The 17,379-nt window shown below is 41.2% G+C and overlaps 1 protein-coding gene across 1 annotated transcript in view; it reads left to right on the top strand.

The window, feature by feature from the left end:
* LOC106568899 (phospholipid phosphatase-related protein type 5) overlaps window positions 1–3,366 on the top strand; it is a 71,732-nt gene extending 68,366 nt beyond the window's left edge. The window contains exon 6 of the mRNA XM_014139688.2: window positions 1,497–3,366. Coding sequence (XP_013995163.1) covers window positions 1,497–1,526 — 30 coding nt within the window. The 3' untranslated portion in view covers window positions 1,527–3,366. The remainder of the gene's footprint in view (window positions 1–1,496) is intronic.
* Window positions 3,367–17,379: the final 14,013 nt, after the last annotated feature.

Genomic DNA, 17,379 nt, shown 5'->3' on the forward strand with positions numbered 1-17,379 from the left:
CCTGCTTCAGTATTCATAAATTAAACACGCATACACCATCCCATAATTAAGACAGTAGATATTAGTGAAGGATATCATGCCTTGCTAAGTAAGAAAGAATGAAAATGAATATACAATTGGCCATCACAAAGCCCTGACGTCAATCCTATAGAGAATTTGTGGGCAGAACTGAAAAAGCGTGTGCGAGCAAGGAGGCCTACAAACCTGACTCAGTTACACCAGCTCTGTCAGGAGGAATGGGTCAAAATTCACCCAACTTATTGTGGGAAGCTTGTGGAAGGCTACCATAAACGTTTGACCCAAGTTAAACAATTCAAAGGCAATGCTACCAAATACTAATTGAGTGTATGTAAACTTCTGACCCACTGGGAATGTGATGAAAGAAATAAAATCTGAAATAAATCATTCTCTCTACTATTATTCTGACATTTCACGTTCTTAAAATAAAGTGGTGATTCTAACTGACCTAAGATAGGGAATTTTTACTAGGATTAAATGTCAGGAATTGTGAAAAACTGAGTTTAAATGTATTTGGCTAAGGTGTATGTAAACTTCCGACTTCAACAGTATATCTTAAGAATATCATGGAATATAATTGAACATTTTCATTTCTCTTAGAATAAAAACCATAGTGTAACAACAGTTTTAGTAAGTAATACTGACGAGTAGGGTGTGCGCGTGCAGGACAGAGGAATAGCAATTCTTACACTATTTTTCTAAATTCAATCACCTTCTTTATCCTCATCATTCAGTTCATTGAAATTACATTTTGAAGTCGTGCATAATTATCAGTTTCTATTTGGTTTATGTCGCCCATTCATTGTCAGTTAGAGACACATTAGCGCCTTGGGATCCAAAAGCATAATCAGTGCTCTAACTCCCCATTGCGCTGGTCTGGAGTAATGAAGTAGTGACACAGGGTACTGTACTAAACCACAAATTACCTCTATGCCCCACAGCATAATCTGAAAACTTTTAGTTGAGCAACCACTGTAGAGGCAACCCAGGAGCTGTACAGGTGTGCTAGCCTCATGTTACTTGGCCCACTTTGTGTGTGTGTTTGTGTCTGTGTGTGTGTGCATTTACATGTTGTGTGAGTGCATGCATGTGTGGACAGACAGCCTAACAAGCCCCTCAGCGCAATCAAAGCAACTGACTCATTAGCTTGAGGTTATGTAAGGGTCGTTATATAATTAAAATACGGAAAGCAAGAGATGTTGGGGACCAAGATGTCACAGGACTGATACTGTACCTTGACTGTGCTATTTTGTGTTTTTTTTTTTATATCAAGATCGCAAATATCATGTTACCAAGTAATGTCTAATCTGACGTAATCAGTTTACTTCATAAAAATGCTTCAGTACTTAATAGTTCCTTTATGGCGTTACTAATCTTGGGATGTATTGAATGCAGAGAATGTCTTGAATATTAAATATAGTGAATCATTGAAGACAAATTTTTGTTCTGTTTCTTCTTTTGCTTCTTTTTTCCTTTAGAACTCTAATACTTTCGCCGAGGTCACATGACAATGAATGTGTCACATGACACACAGTTGGATGTGGTTGCTGCTCACTGCCATGGTCGCCAGAGGGCAACACAGATCCTGAAGATGATATCTATGTATAACAGGGTTGTGGTCAGTTGCATTTAGTGAATTCTGGAAGTAAACTGAAATTGCAATTCAATAATTGAAAAAAGGCATCTATTTTCAAGACTTCTCAATCATTTTATATTTTATTTCCATCATTTTATTTTAAATTCAAATCACTTCAAGAATTGACTTCAATTCAAATTGACCCCAACCTTGATCTATACAGTATGACCCTATTTCCAAATCAAACATCCTTTAGCTTAAATTATTTTTTGCTCTCCAATCAACATGTTCCCTCCTTCTGTTCTTCACCTGATGAATGGTGTTCATTGTTCATTGATTTCCCAAAAAGTATTCCTTATTTGTATATGCTATAAGTTACTGTATCAAACATGTCTCATATATGTGTATATAAATATGTATTGTACAGCATTTTAATTTTATTTCCTTCAATGTCAAAGATCATGAATCCTAGCCAACAGTGTAAACGTGTATAATGTGTTTTCTATCATGGCTGTTTATTACTTTATATGTGCTTGCTTGCAAAAGTGCAATCCAAACTGTATCTTGTCAGAGCCAATATGTATGGGTTTACTTCTGTCTAGATTTTACCAACCAGACCTGAGAGAATGAAGAGCCAAAGATCATTGCCATTTTATATAGGCTTTGGTAGTTTTCAGAGAAATCAATTAATGAATTGTGTCCCTCTTACAATTAGCTAGAAATACATGGGCATTTAGGTGTGCAACTATGCGACTGTGTGTGCATATGTGCATGGAGCCGTAAAAGTGTGTCCGTGTGTGTGTGCTTGATAAACCTTTGAACATAATTTTCTCTTGTGGATTGAAGGACGTTGCTTAGGGCTTGCCAGACAATCAACAACCATAACATGACCACGGTCAGGCAACAGAGCCAGTGCTGGAAATAAAGAGATGTTTTTTCATTTCTCGGTTTCATTCCTCCTATTTCATTGTGTTGCAAAAGCATGGATATATACTGTATGTTGATATGTTAGATACTTGTTTAGCACAATATGGAGTATTGTTTTAAACTCACAGGCCAGCAATGAGATTCATAGTTGATGCACGACAAGACTTCAGTTTCCCAAATGCATTATGGGTAAAGTTGTTTTTATACCACCACAATTTGATGAAAACCCCTGTTGTATGTTTAATCTCCATGATGACATTTTTACACAGTTGTACTGTATGTGGCTGTACTGTTTACCGTCTACTGTCTGAATGGTATGTCGTACCGTATGACCCCTAACAGTCTCAGACCGTCATCTGAAAATGGAGGGTTCTACTATTCATGTGCAGTTAGAAAAGGTATCTATACATGTACAATGTGATGACATGGTTTTTATACATTTAAAATCTCATTATTTACTTTGTCTTAGTTTTTCTAGAAAATGTATGGGGCATTTGAATGATTCTGGAGATGTTGTTCACTGTCAACCATTTCGTTACTTAAAAAAATATGTAAATGCGTTAATTATAATATATAATATATTTGTGTATTGTTTTGATCTTATATGTAGTTTGAGTGTTCGTTTTTTCGCTTGTACAGATTTCGTTACTTTTATAACTCTTTTGTTTTGATATTGTCCCATTATACCAGATCTTTGTTTATTGATCTCATCACTATGAGTAACATTAACCCAGCAGCAGCTGCAGGTCCTCTTACACTGTAGAAAATGAAAAAATAACTCAATTGTGAGAAAGTTGCGGTGTAAATGTATTTGAATAAAATCAAAATAAATAGGTTTGACTCAAGCATGTCTGTTTTGAAGTTTCATTCCAAAACGTGATACTATATATCCATTTTCAGATTTTTTTTAAATTGACATGAATTAACAACACATCTTGTGAAAGAGATAGAGCTCAGCTTTTTTCATCTTAACATGACATGGGCTAGTGAAAAGACAGATATAATTTTGTTTGAAATATATTGCAAGGTATTTTTATTTTAGAGAGACAAATAACCATGCTTTGTGGCAAAATGCTATATATCCACTTCAAACAACAAAACTCCAATAGAAAAGGTATCCCGATTGGGTTTTAAACAGTTATATGTAAGAAAGTATCGATACATGAATGAATAAATATAAAAATAATCAATTTCTTTCAACTTTTTGGTGCAAAATAGCCTATATCACATAGCCAATTTATTGTATCCAGAGAGCGAACAGTGTATACAATGTGTTTTTTCTTTTTGGACATTTAAGCAACTTTTGAAAAAAATTCTGCGGGTTTTACAGGTTTTATCATTAGGATAAATTAAGGAAAGCTTTTTGAGTTTCATTATACAGTGCCTTCAAAAAGTATTCACACCACTTGACTTTTTCCACATTATGTTGTGTTACAGCCTGAATTTAAAATGGATTAAATTGAGATTCTTTGTAACTGGCCTACACATAATATCACAAAATGTCAAAGTGGAATTATGTTTTTAGACATTTATACGAATTAATACAACATTTAAAGCTGAAATTTCTTAATAAGTCAATAAGTATTGAACCCTTTTGTTATGGCAAGCCTAAATAAGTTCAGGAGTAAAAATGTGCTTAACCAGTCACATAAGTTGCATGGAAATAAGTGTTTAACATGATTTTTGAATGACTACCTCATCTCTGTACCCCACACATACAATTAGCTTAGTCAAGCAATGAATTTCAAACTCAGATTTCCAATGCCTCGCAAAGAAGTGCACCTATTGGTAGATGGGTAAAAAAATATTTTAAAAAAGAGGCATTGTATATCCCTTTGAGCATGGTGAAGTTATTAATTATACTTTGGATGGTGTATCAATATACCCAGTCACTACAAAGATACAGGCGTCATTCCTAACTCAGTTGCCAGAGAGGAAGGAAACCACTCTGGTATTTTACCATGAGGCCAATGGTGACTTTAACAGTTACACAATTGAAGGGCTGTGATAGAAAACTGAGGATGGATCAACAACATTGTAGTTACTCCACAATACTAACCTAAATGACAGAGTGAAAAGAAGAAAGCATGTACAGAATAAACATTTTCCAAAACATGTATCCTGTTTGCAATAATGAACTTGTTTTGCATTTCCATTTTCATTCCCCGCAGTACGCTTACACCCAGCAGCATCCAGTCACACACAAAATGAGAATACACTTTCATTCACTTCAATACAACTTTGCTCTACTGACTAACATCAGTAAGCTGACCAGACTATCATGTCATATGGAGCAGTACGTTCTTACTATACTGAGACTTTGCTTTCAAATACTTTCTCTGAGCAGGCTTTGATGTCCTGATGCCAAGGGCACATCTTATCTTTAACTTTAACGAAAACACCAGATATGTTCGGGAGGGAGATGCAACAGCTATTTAGGTCAGAGGAGTTGTGCTGTGATGTGCAGTTTTTTGAAGCTACTTTTGCTGCTTGCTTGAGTGATTTGAGATGGCAGGGACTTCCATACTATCATGGCTTTATATGTTACCTTGAATTCGTTTAGGGACTACGAAGAGACCTTTAGTTGCATGCTGTTCTGTTTTGAGCCAGCTGAAGCTTTATTATTTATTTATTTGCAGCACCAGAGGGATCTCTCAAATCCAAGATGGTAGCCAATCAGTCTGTCCATTTGTATGTGTAATCCTTGAGATCAGAGTTAAGAGTTTTTATGTTTTAATGACCCTGATCCTATTTACAGAAGCGAATACTTTTTATGTGAAGGTGGATGCTGTATATAAAATATATAATTTTTTAGATCTCAGTCTCTATTTTACGAAATTTACATGTACACATATTTCGGATTGAAAAGGCCTTTATTTTTTTTCTACACCTTTCTGGAGTTGGAGCCAGCCGTGTCAGGAGCGTCTGTCTGCGTGCAAGGCCTGCGGCGCGAGCGCAGGTGCGCACTGAAGGCTAGGAGCGGAGAAGCGGTTATCAGATTGGAAAACCTGATGCACCGTGAGCGGTGGGAAAATCTACGTTGTTCTACACAACGTCTACTGGTCGTTGCACACCTGTGCTGAAATACGTCTAAGAACCGGCATTATGTATCTGTTACTGTGCCTGCTCTTTACTCAATGCCATCCTGGATTAAATAGGCTGAATTATCAATGGTTGACTGAATTATCTTTGCCTTATGCCCTACAATTTGCAAACACTCTGACGAGAACATCATGTCAATACCACCAGGAACTTGGTCTCTCTCTGCAATTGCATTTGTACCACTCTCAAATGCAACTGGACCTACACTTGATGGCATACTTCCAAAATCTCAAGATATTTTATGACTTTTTTTCTGTGTCGAAAGACTCAATTCGCTTTATTGACAATGGTGCTGGATCCACCAAGTCCTCACGCATTGGGCAACTGAAATATACTGCTCAAAAAAATAAAGGGAACACTTAAACAACACAATGTAACTCCAAGTCAATCACACTTCTGTGAAATCAAACTGTCCACTTAGGAAGCAACACTGATTGACAATAAATTTCACATGCTGTTGTGCAAATGGAATAGACAACAGGTGGAAATTATAGGCAATTAGCAAGACACCCCCAATAAAGGAGTGGTTCTGCAGGTGGTAACCACAGACCACTTCTCAGTTCCTATGCTTCCTGGCTGATGTTTTGGTCACTTTTGAATGCTGGCGGTGCTTTCACTCTAGTGGTAACATGAGACGGAGTCTACAACCCACACAAGTGGCTCAGGTAGTGCAGCTCATCCAGGATGGCACATCAATGCGAGCTGTGGCAAGAAGGTTTGCTGTGTCTGTCAGCGTAGTGTTCAGAGCATGGAGGCGCTACCAGGAGACAGGCCAGTACATCAGGAGACGTGGAGGAGGCCGTAGGAGGGCAACAACCCAGCAGCAGGACCGCTACCTCCGCCTTTGTGCAAGGAGGAGCACTGCCAGAGCCCTGCAAAATGACCTCCAGCAGGCCACAAATGTGCATGTGTCTGCTCAAACGGTCAGAAACAGACTCCATGAGGGTGGTATGAGGGCCCGACGTCCACAGGTGGGGGTTGTGCTTACAGCCCAACACCGTGCAGAACGTTTGGCATTTGCCAGAGAACACCAAGATTGGCAAATTCGCCACTGGCGCCCTGTGCTCTTCACAGATGAAAGCAGATTCACACTGAGCACATGTGACAGACGTGACCGTCTGGAGACGCCGTGGAGAACGTTCTGCTGCCTGCAACATCCTCCAGCATGACCGGTTTGGTGGTGGGTCAGTCATGGTGTGGGGTGGCATTTCTTTGGGGGGCCGCACAGCCCTCCATGTGCTCGCCAGAGGTAGCCTGACTGCCATTAGGTACCGAGATGAGATCCTCAGACCCCTTGTGAGACCATATGCTGGTGCGATTGGCCCTGGGTTCCTCCTAATGCAAGACAATGCTAGACCTCATGTGGCTGGAGTGTGTCAGCAGTTCCTGAAAGATGAAGGCATTGATGCTATGGACTGGCCCGCCCGTTCCCCAGACCTGAATCCAATTGAGCACATCTGGGACATCATGTCTCGCTCCATCCACCAATGCCACGTTGCACCACAGACTGTCCAGGAGTTGGCGGATGCTTTAGTCCAGGTCTGGGAGGAGATCCCTCAGGAGACCATCCGCCACCTCATCAGGAGCATGCCCAGGCGTTGTAGGGAGGTCATACACGCACGTGGAGGCCACACACACTACTGAGCCTCATTTTGACTTGTTTTAAGGACATTACATCAAAGTTGGATCAGCCTGTAGTGTGGTGTTCTCTTTAATTTTGAGTGTGACCAAATCCAGACCTTCATGGGTTGATAAATTGGATTTCCATTGATTATTTTTGTGTGATTTTGTTGTCAGCACATTCAACTATGTAAAGATAAAAGTATTTAATAAGATTATTTCATTCATTCAGATCTAGGATGTGTTATTTTAGTGTTCCCTTTATTTTTTTGAGCAGTGTATATTGTTACGCTTTTATTGTTGATCTCTGGTAATGTGCGACCAAACCCTGGGCCAGTAGATACCATGCAATCGCTACAGACTCCCTAAAAACAGAGCAGGTTTTGGCCTTTTGCATGTTAATGTCAGAAGTCTATTTCCAAAAATAGACATGATTAGAATATGGGCCAAAACGACAAATGCAGACGTAATGGTTTTATCAGAAACTTGACTAAAGAAATTTGTGTCAAATAACTTGATTAATAGAGGTGTGCCCCAGGGTTCCATTTTATCTCCTGTGTTGTTCTCATTTCTTATTAATGATTTGGGAAATGGGATGTAACCAGCAAAGTTATATCTATATGCAGATGATAGAGTCATATATGCATGTGGTCCTTCTCTGGTTCAGGCTGTTGAAGAGCTCCATACTGCTTTTCTGTCACTGCAGGCCTCCCTTTATGGTTTCAAACTGGTCTTGAATGTACAAAAAACTAAATTCATGACCTTTACCAGAGCTAGAACTCTGCCGGAGAACGTTAGCATTGTCACATCTGGTGGGTTATCCATTGAAAAAGTGTCATCCTACAAATACCTAGGTATTTGTTTGTATGACAAGTTATCCTTTAAGGTTCATGTGGATAATCTTGTGACAAAGCTTAAATTGAAATTTGGTTTTTATTTTCGTAATAAGGCTTGCTTCCCACTTATGGCTAGAAAGAAGCTTGTTCAAGACAGTTTTCTCTCTGTAATTGATTGTGGTTACTTGTTGTATATGCATGCAACCTCTTCCGTCTTCCAAAGACTGGACTCTGTTTATCATGCATCCTTGCGCTTTATTACAAATGCCAAGTCACTCACCCACCATTGCACATTGTACCAAATGGTAGGTTGGACCTCACTTTATATGTGCAGAAAGATACATTTGTATGTGTTCATCTACAAAGCCCTTTTGGGTAAACTCCCTCTTTACCTCTGCAGTCTGGTCTCCTTCACCACCAGCAGTTACCATACCCGGTCTGCTAGGTGGTTGCTACTTATAGTCCCCAGGACATTCACAGTATTAGGCAAGACTGCCTTCTTTTCTTGTGCACCAGACGCATGGAATAATCTACAATCCATGCTTCATCGAAATATGTTAGTGCCACTGAATGAATTTAAAATATTGATGGGATACTCTGTTACATAGCTTTTGCTGGTTAAATAAAGGTTGAATCAAAATAAAAACATTACTGGGCAGTAGTCAAGATATGATCAAACGAGAGTAAAACAATGAAAATCATCTCTAAAAATCTAGATTTTGCACATCAGCCAAACACCAGTTCCTCATTCTGAAAATCACTCCGCTCTTGGTAGTTATGACACACTGGCTACTATGGCAAACCATGCTCAATCAGCTGAGCAAACTTGCTCCAGCTAGCAGCCTAGTGCAAGCTTGTTTGAATGGCTATATGGTAGCTAGTATGCCAGCTTGTTGATGAAGCACCAAAGTTATAGGACTGTTCTCAGAAATCAGCATGTATTTGACAGCTGGCACTGTGACTCGCTAGCTTTGTAACATTTGGCCAACGCAATAATGTTGCAGACTCATTCATCTGTGCTGTAGAACTCGGCGCTCTATTCAGGGCAGAATAGATATCATAAAAACAAATTTGTGCATTAGCTAGAACTTCACTATGCTGAATAGGCCCTCTCCTATTCTCGCTATACACCAAGTCACTTGGCTCTGTCATATCCTCACATGGTCTCTCCTATCATTGCTATGCAGACGACACACAATTAATCTTCTCCTTTCCCCCTTCTGACAACCAGGTGGTGAATCGCATCTGTGCATGTCAAGCAGACATATCAAGGTGGATGACAGATCACCACCTCAAGCTGAACCTCGGCAAGACGGAGCTGCTCTTCCTCCCGGGGAAGGACTGCCCGTTCCATGATCTCGCCATCACGGTTGACAACTCCCTTGTGTCCTCCTCCCAGAGTGCTAAGAGCCTCGGCGTGACCCTGGACAACACCCTGTCGTTCTCCACTAACATCAAGGCAGTGACCCGATCCTGTATGTTCATGCTCTACAACATTCGCAGAGTACGACCCTGCCTCACACAGGAAGCGGCGCAGGTCCTAATCCAGGCACTTGTCATCTCCCGTCTGGATTACTGCAACTCGCTGTTGGTTGGGCTCCCTGCCTGTGCCATTAAACCCCTACAACTCATCCAGAACGCCGCAGCCCGTCTGGTGTTCAACCTTCCCAAGTTCTCTCACGTCACCCCGCTCCTCCGCTCTCTCCACTGGCTTCCAGTTGAAGCTCGCATCCGCTACAAGACCATGGTGCTTGCCTACGGAGCTGTGAGGGGAACGGCACCTCCGTACCTTCAGGCTCTGATCAGGCCCTACACCCAAACAAGGGCACTGCGTTCATCCACCTCTGGCCTGCTCGCCTCCCTACCTCTGAGGAAGCACAGTTCCCGCTCAGCCCAGTCAAAACTGTTCGCTGCTCTGGCACCCCAATGGTGGAACAAGCTCCCTCACGACGCCAGGACAGCGGAGTCAATCACCACCTTCCGGAGACACCTGAACTTTAAGGAATACCTGGGATAGGATAAAGTAATCCTTCTACCCCCCCCCCTTAAAGGATTTAGATGCACTATTGTAAAGTGGTTGTTCCACTGGATATTATAAGGTGAATGCACCAATTTGTAAGTCGCTCTGGATAAGAGCGTCTGCTAAATGACTTAAATGTAAATGTAAATGTCTAAAGGGAGTATTCAGCATTGAGTATGTGAACTGGCGTTGTTAGCATCCCTGTCTTTTGTTTCATATGGATTTATTTCAGACTGGTTCAGCCAGCAAGCAGATGCTAGCTAGCTGACACATTAGTTAGCACATTTCCGTGCACATTTAGAATGTTAGGACAGCATATTGTAGCCCAAAAAATGTATGCTATGCCATGAGTGTTTGCAAATTATCAGACATATCATATGACGTGAGACAATGGGCTAGATATATCATAATGATCGTCCTGTTAACAGGAACTAATATGGCTGCCATAGAATATTGTAGTTTAATCTAAATGCATCATACAGTACTGTATAAACCTTAACATTCCAACTCTCTGAAGATTTCAAAAGAACACATTCTAAAGCACATATAAAGTAAATATGTGAATGGTATGAGAACAGACATAATTCATACACATAAAATGGGGCCCATGAGCATTCATTTCAGATGGAAAAATGCAAATGTAAAAAAATTGTGTTTATCAGGTTTTGAAATGTAAACCCTTCATATGTATCAGACTAGTGATGATGACTGGGCAACGAGCAGATCAAAAAGAATCAGGTGCTGGCCAACCCAAGAGGTTAGGCCAATTTATTCAAAACCAGAGTGTTACTGGTTTAAATCCTATATAGTGGCTATACAGCAGTGGAACTAATGCCCTTCACAAAGAGCTATGCTCAGTTAAATTAAATTGAAACCTACTCTAGACATGGCTCATAATCCTGGTTTGGCATCCCATACTGGTGATAAGGCATCCATATTAGGATATCAGATATCAAGTTCCTAATATGGATGGCGTATATTCAAAACCTGGTTCCATCAAAATTCTTTCCACTTCATTTCAACAAAAACATTTTATATGATGACATTGAATCAACGTGGAAAACTGATTGGATTTGAAAAAAGTCCTCAACGTAACAAATTGTCTTTTTTTCACCCAGTTTTTTTTACCTAAATCCAATGACATTGTGAAATTTGTTGTTGATTTCACGTTGAATTCAGGTTAGTTGACAACTCAACCAGATGTAAATCAAAACTAGACATTGAACTGAGGTCTGTGCCCAGAGTGTGATCTCTTAATGTATACCATAGGCCTACTACGCCAAATCCTATAGGATTCCTGGAAATAAAGTCAGTGGCATAAATAAAAAATAGTAAAACATTGTTATTGTCACATACACCAGATAAGTGAAATGTGTTGTTTTACATGATCAGCCATAGTATTACTGCACCCCTGTAACAAATTAGGGTTAAGTGCCTTGCTCAATAGAGGTGAGAGGAGGAGAGAGCATAGATGTGAGAAGGAATACAACGTGGCTGAAAGTGAACTGTGTTTACGCTTGATCAGGGGTGTATTAATTCCTGTCAAATGTTTAAACGGAAGCAAACGGAACAAAACGGGGACAAACATACCTGAATTTGTCCAATAGAAACTCTCGTTTGCAACTGTTGGACTAATGATTACACCCTATATCAGCTAGAAGCAGCTAGAAGCAGGCAAGAGTGTGCAAGGTGGTATTGAATGTCACAGTCTGTCCATGTGTTTTGTCTGTCCAATTTGTCTCTCAACCTGTGTGCACCCAAGTAGTAAACGTTCATTCATATGATAGGTTGTAGCAACCTCATGATGAGTATAAGGACAAATTTTATGTAGTAGCCTGAACCTATCGTTGATACATTGAACTGGGTGAATGGAATGTGAATGAGAGTCATCCAATATGCTGTAATAGAAATAAGGCCATGCTCATGAAAAGAAAACCGTCCTCCCTCATTTTAAACGGCACTAACCGCCACTGTTCCATTCTGTCTATTTGTGTTTTTTCACATTGTTTGTAACTTATTTTGCACATAATGTTGATGCTACCGTCTCTTATGACCGGAAAGAGCTTCTGGATATCAAAACAGCGATAACTCACCTCGAACTGGACAAAGATTTTTTCTTTAATGTTGCTCCCAGACAAAGCCCAAACCCCTATCATTCGCATGATGAAAAGAAGGAAATATAGGGGGCGGAGATCAGGGTGCCTTATGAGAATTCGTTGGCGAGTGGGTAACCCACCTCTTCCATCCGTTCCATTTACCAACGTGCAATCACTGGAGAGTGAAGTGGATGAGCTCTGTTTGAGGCTATCCTATGTACCAATTGGACATTAAAAACTGTAATATGTTATGTTTCACCGAGTCGTTGCTGAACAACGACACAGATAATAAACAGTTGGCTGGGTTTTCTGTGCATCTGCAGGACAGAACAGCTATGTCTGGAAAGACGAGGGGTGGGGGTGTGTGTCTATTTGTCAATAATAGCTGGTGCACGATGTCTAATATTACGGTAGTCTTGCGGTATTGCTCGCCTGAGGTAGAGGACATAATGATAAGCTGTAGACCAAACTATCTACTAAAGAGTTGATCTATATTTTTCATAGCCGTCTATTTACCACAACAAACCGACACTGGTACAGAGACCGCACTCAACCAGCTGTATAAGGCCAAAAGCAAACAAGAAAATGCTCATCCAGAAGCGGCGTTCCTAGTTGCCGGGGACTTCAATGCAGGCAAACTTAAATCCGTTTTACCAAATGTTTACCAGCATGTCACATGCAACCAGAGTAAAAAAAACTCTAGACCACCTTTACTCCACACATAGACGCGTACAAAGCTCTCCCTCGCCCTCCATTTAGAAAATCTGACTATAATTCTATCCTCCTGATTCCTTTTTTTTATCCTCCTGATTCCCGCTTACAAGTAAAAGCAACAGCTGGAAGTACCAGTGACTCACTCAATACGGAAGTGGTCAGATGACGCAGATGCTATGCTACAGGACTGTTTTGCTAGCACAGCCTGGAATATGTTCCGGGATTCATCCAATGGCAGTGAGGAGTATACCACCTCAGTCACTGGCTTCATCAATAAGTGCATAGACGACATCATCCCCACAGTGCCCAAACGTACATATCCCAACCAGACAACATTGTTAATAGGCAACAACTGCACCGAGCTAAAGGCTTGAGCTGCCGCTTTAATGGAGCGGGACAACAATCCGGAGGCTTATAAGAAATCCTGCTATGCCCTCAGAGAAACCATCAAACAGGCAAAGTGCCAATACAGGACTAAGAATCCTGTACTAGAATCCTACTACACCGGCTCCGATGTTCGTCGGATGTACCAGGGCTTGCAAACTATTATGGACAATAAAGGGAAACCAAGCTGCGAGCTGCCCAGTGACGCGAGCCTACCAGATGGGCTAAATGCCTTTTATGCTCGTTTCTATTCAAACAACACTGAAACATGCATGAGCGCACCAGCTGTTCCGGACGACTGTGTGATCACTTTCCATAGCCGATGTGAGCAAGACCTTTAAACAGGTCAACATTCACAAGGCCGCGGGTCCAGACGGATTACCAGGATGTTTACTCAGATTATGCGCAGACCAACCAGCAAGTGTCTTCACTGACATTTTCAACCTCTCCATGACCGAGTCTGTAATACCTAAATGTTTCAAGCAGACCACCATAGTCCCTGTGCCAAAGAAAGCGAAGGTAACCTGCCTAAATGACTTGCACTCACGTCACTGGCCATGAATCTCAATCGCACTCCACACTGCCCTTTCCCACCTGGGCTAAGGGAACACCTATGTGAGAATGCTGTTCATTGACTACAGCTCAGTGTTCAACACCATAGTGCCCCCAAAGCTCATCACTAAGCTAAGGACCCCGGGACTACACACGACTCCAACACCATCGTTACGTTTGCTGATGGTGGTTGGCCCGGTCATTGACAACTATGACACAGCCTATAGGGAGGAGGTCAGAGACCTGGCAGTGTGGTACCAGGACAACACCCTCTCCCTCAACGTGAGCAAGACAAAGGAGATGATCGTGGACTACAGGATTAAAAAAAATATCACATTTACATAAGTAAATGGACCCTTTACTCATTACTTTGTTGAAGCACCTATGGCAGCGATTACAGCCTTGAGTCTTCTTGGGTATGAGCTTGGAGCACCTGTATTTGGGGAGTTTCTTCGATTCTTCTCTGCAGATCCTCTCAAGCTCTGTCAGGTTGGATGGGGATGCACAGCTATTTTCAGGTCTCCAGAGATGTTCGATTGGGTTCAAGTCCTGGCTGGACCACTCAAGGACATTCAGAGACTTGTCCCGAAGCTCCTCCTGCGTTGTCTTGCTGTGTGCTTAGGATCGTTGTCCTGTTGGAAGGTGAACCTTCGCCCCAGTCTGAGGTCCTGAGCGCTCTGGAGCAGGTTTTCATCAAGGATCTCACTGTACTTTGCTCCGTTCGTCTTTCCCTCGATCCTGACTAGTCTCCCAGTCCCTGCCGCTAAAAAACAACCCCACAGCATGATGCTGCCACCACCATGCTTCACCGTAGGGATGGTGCCAGGTTTCCTCCAGAAGTGACGCTTGGCATTCAGGCCAAAGAGTTCAATCTTGTTTTCATCGGACCAGAGAATCTTGTTTCTCATGTTCTGAGAGTCCTTTAGATGCCTTTTGGCAACTCCAAAAGTGGCTTCCATCTGGCCACTCTACCATAAAAGCCTGATTGGTGGAGTGCTGCAGAGATGGTTGTCCTTCTGGAAGGTTCTCTCATCTCCACAGAAATTATTATACGTTTTTTAAACATTTTTTATAAAATTGCTAAAAACCTGTTTTCATTTTTTCATTGTGGGTTATTGTGTGTAGACTGATTTTTTATTTTAATTTAATCCATTTTAAAATAAGGCTGTAAGTATCAAATTGTGGAAAAAGTCAAGGGGTCTGAATACTTCCAGAATGCACCATATACACTGAGTGTACAAGACATTAAGGATACCTGCTCTTTCCATGACATAGACTGCCCTGGTGAATACAGATGAAAGCTATGATCCCTTGTTAAATTCACTTCAATCGGTGTAGACGAAGGGGAGGAGACACCTTAAATACGGATTTTTAATCCTTGAGACAATTGAGACATGGATTGTGTATGTGTGCCATTCAGAGGGTGAATGGACAAGACAAAATATTTAAGTGCCTTTGAACGGGATATGGTAGTAGGTGCCTGGCGCAACGGTTTGTGTCAAGAACTGCAACGCTGCTGGGTTTTTCATGCTCAACAGTTTTCCGTGTGTATCAAGAATGGTTCACCACCCAAAGGACATCCAGTTAACTGTGGGAAGCATTGGCGTCATCATGGGCCAGCGTCTCTGTGGAACGCTTTCGATACCTTGTAGAGTCCGTGCCCCGATTCATTGAAGCTATTCTGAGGGCAAGACAATAGGAAGATGTACTTAATGTTTTGTACAGTCAGTGTACAATATAATAGCCAATCTAAAGGCTCCTTTGGCCCTATGACACATACTGTATATGACACACATAAATCCCATGTAGGCCTACAGTACGTGGACATTCTATGTGGATATTCTAGTCTACTAATTTCAGTTTCCTGAGGCTTTCTCTCCTATTATCGCCCCCACAATAGTATATGTATTGGTTAAAACACAATGTTAAATTAAAAATCTCACGACCACACAACACACTCCCCACATCTCGTCATGAACCATCCGTTATCAAGAACCACATAACGTATTTTTAACAGGTTTGTTAGTATTAAGAAAAAAATACAATTTCTTGCCCCGATTTAGCTCAATATCTAGGCCCATAATAACGAGACTACAGTGTCCATTAGACTTGCCTCCTTTCGACTGAATAAGGGAAAGGGGGATACCTAGTCAGTTGTACAACTGAATGCCTTCAACTGAAATGTGTCTTCCGCATTTAACCCAACCCCTCTGAATCAGAGAAGTGCAGGGGGCTGCCTTAATCGACATCCACGTCTTCGGCGCCCGAGGAACAGTGGGTTAACTGCCTTGCTCAGGGGCAGAATGACAGATTTGTACCTTGTCAGCTCAGGGATTCGATTAAGTAACCTTTCAGTTACTGGCCCTATGCTCTAACCACTAGGCTAAATGCCACTAGGGGCAACAGTTTTTATTAAATGTATAAATGAAATGTATAATTTATTGCTCTCACGTGTTTCTTTCCATTAAGAATCATATTTTAAGCGTTCTGAAACAAGACCAAAGCACTTGGGTTGCGCAGCAACGGCGCTATTACATAGCTAACACCAGTCAGATGAGAGGCAAGCTACAGCAAAGGAAGCTAGCTATATTTTGCTATGGAAGGTTTTTCACATGGCTGAAGTAATATCTGTAAACTGTTGGTGTTGACACGTGCGTGTAATTAGAGCACAAACTAATAAGCAGATATAAGATAACGAATGTCCTTCGCTGCTATTGCCAGTTAGCTAGCCAACTAACGTTAGCCAGTAAATGTCGCTAACTAGCCAAGCCAACAATGCTGTAACATTAGCTGTATGGACAGATTATGATGCACCAGCACAACTCAATGTTGACAATATCGCCCACATTCTTCCACAAAGCACAGCTAGCTAGCTAGGTAAAGTTCATAGTCAACACCAAACGTTGGGAAACTGCCGTGCTGCTAATGTATAATACATGCAACGGGCATTGCTCATCTAACGTTAACGTTAGCTAACATTACTCCATACACAACCTGGCTTGGTTAGCAATGTAACTAGCTAACATTACAACCCTTACCTTATGCATTGATTCAGTACGCTCCCTCCTCTGTTAATGCAATTTTCTTCTTGTGATTATAATCCAAATTTGTGCTGACTGATTAACAAAGTGTCAAGTTACTTTTCAATGTACTGTATTATAAATCTTCACTTACCTTTGCTGACCTTCGTATGAATGCACTCCCAGGACTCCCACTTCCACAAGAAATGTTAGTTTTGTTCGATAAACTCCATATTTATGTCCAAATACCTCCGTTTTGTTTGCGCGTTCAGATCACTATTCCAAAGGCATAATGCGCTAGCGCAAAACCCTAGACGAAAAGTCAAATAGTTCCATTACCGTTCGTAGAAACATGTCAAACGATGTTTACAATCAATCCTTAGGGTCTTTTTAACATAAATCTTCGATAATATTGCAACCGGACAATAGCGTATTCATTACAGAGGAAAAAGAAGGAACGGTGCGCCTGCGTGCTCTTATTCTCTCCCCAGTAACAGTAGAAGAATGAAACAAG

Source organism: Salmo salar, chromosome ssa14 (genome assembly GCF_905237065.1).
Source record: "Salmo salar chromosome ssa14, Ssal_v3.1, whole genome shotgun sequence".
NCBI lineage: Eukaryota > Metazoa > Chordata > Actinopteri > Salmoniformes > Salmonidae > Salmo > Salmo salar.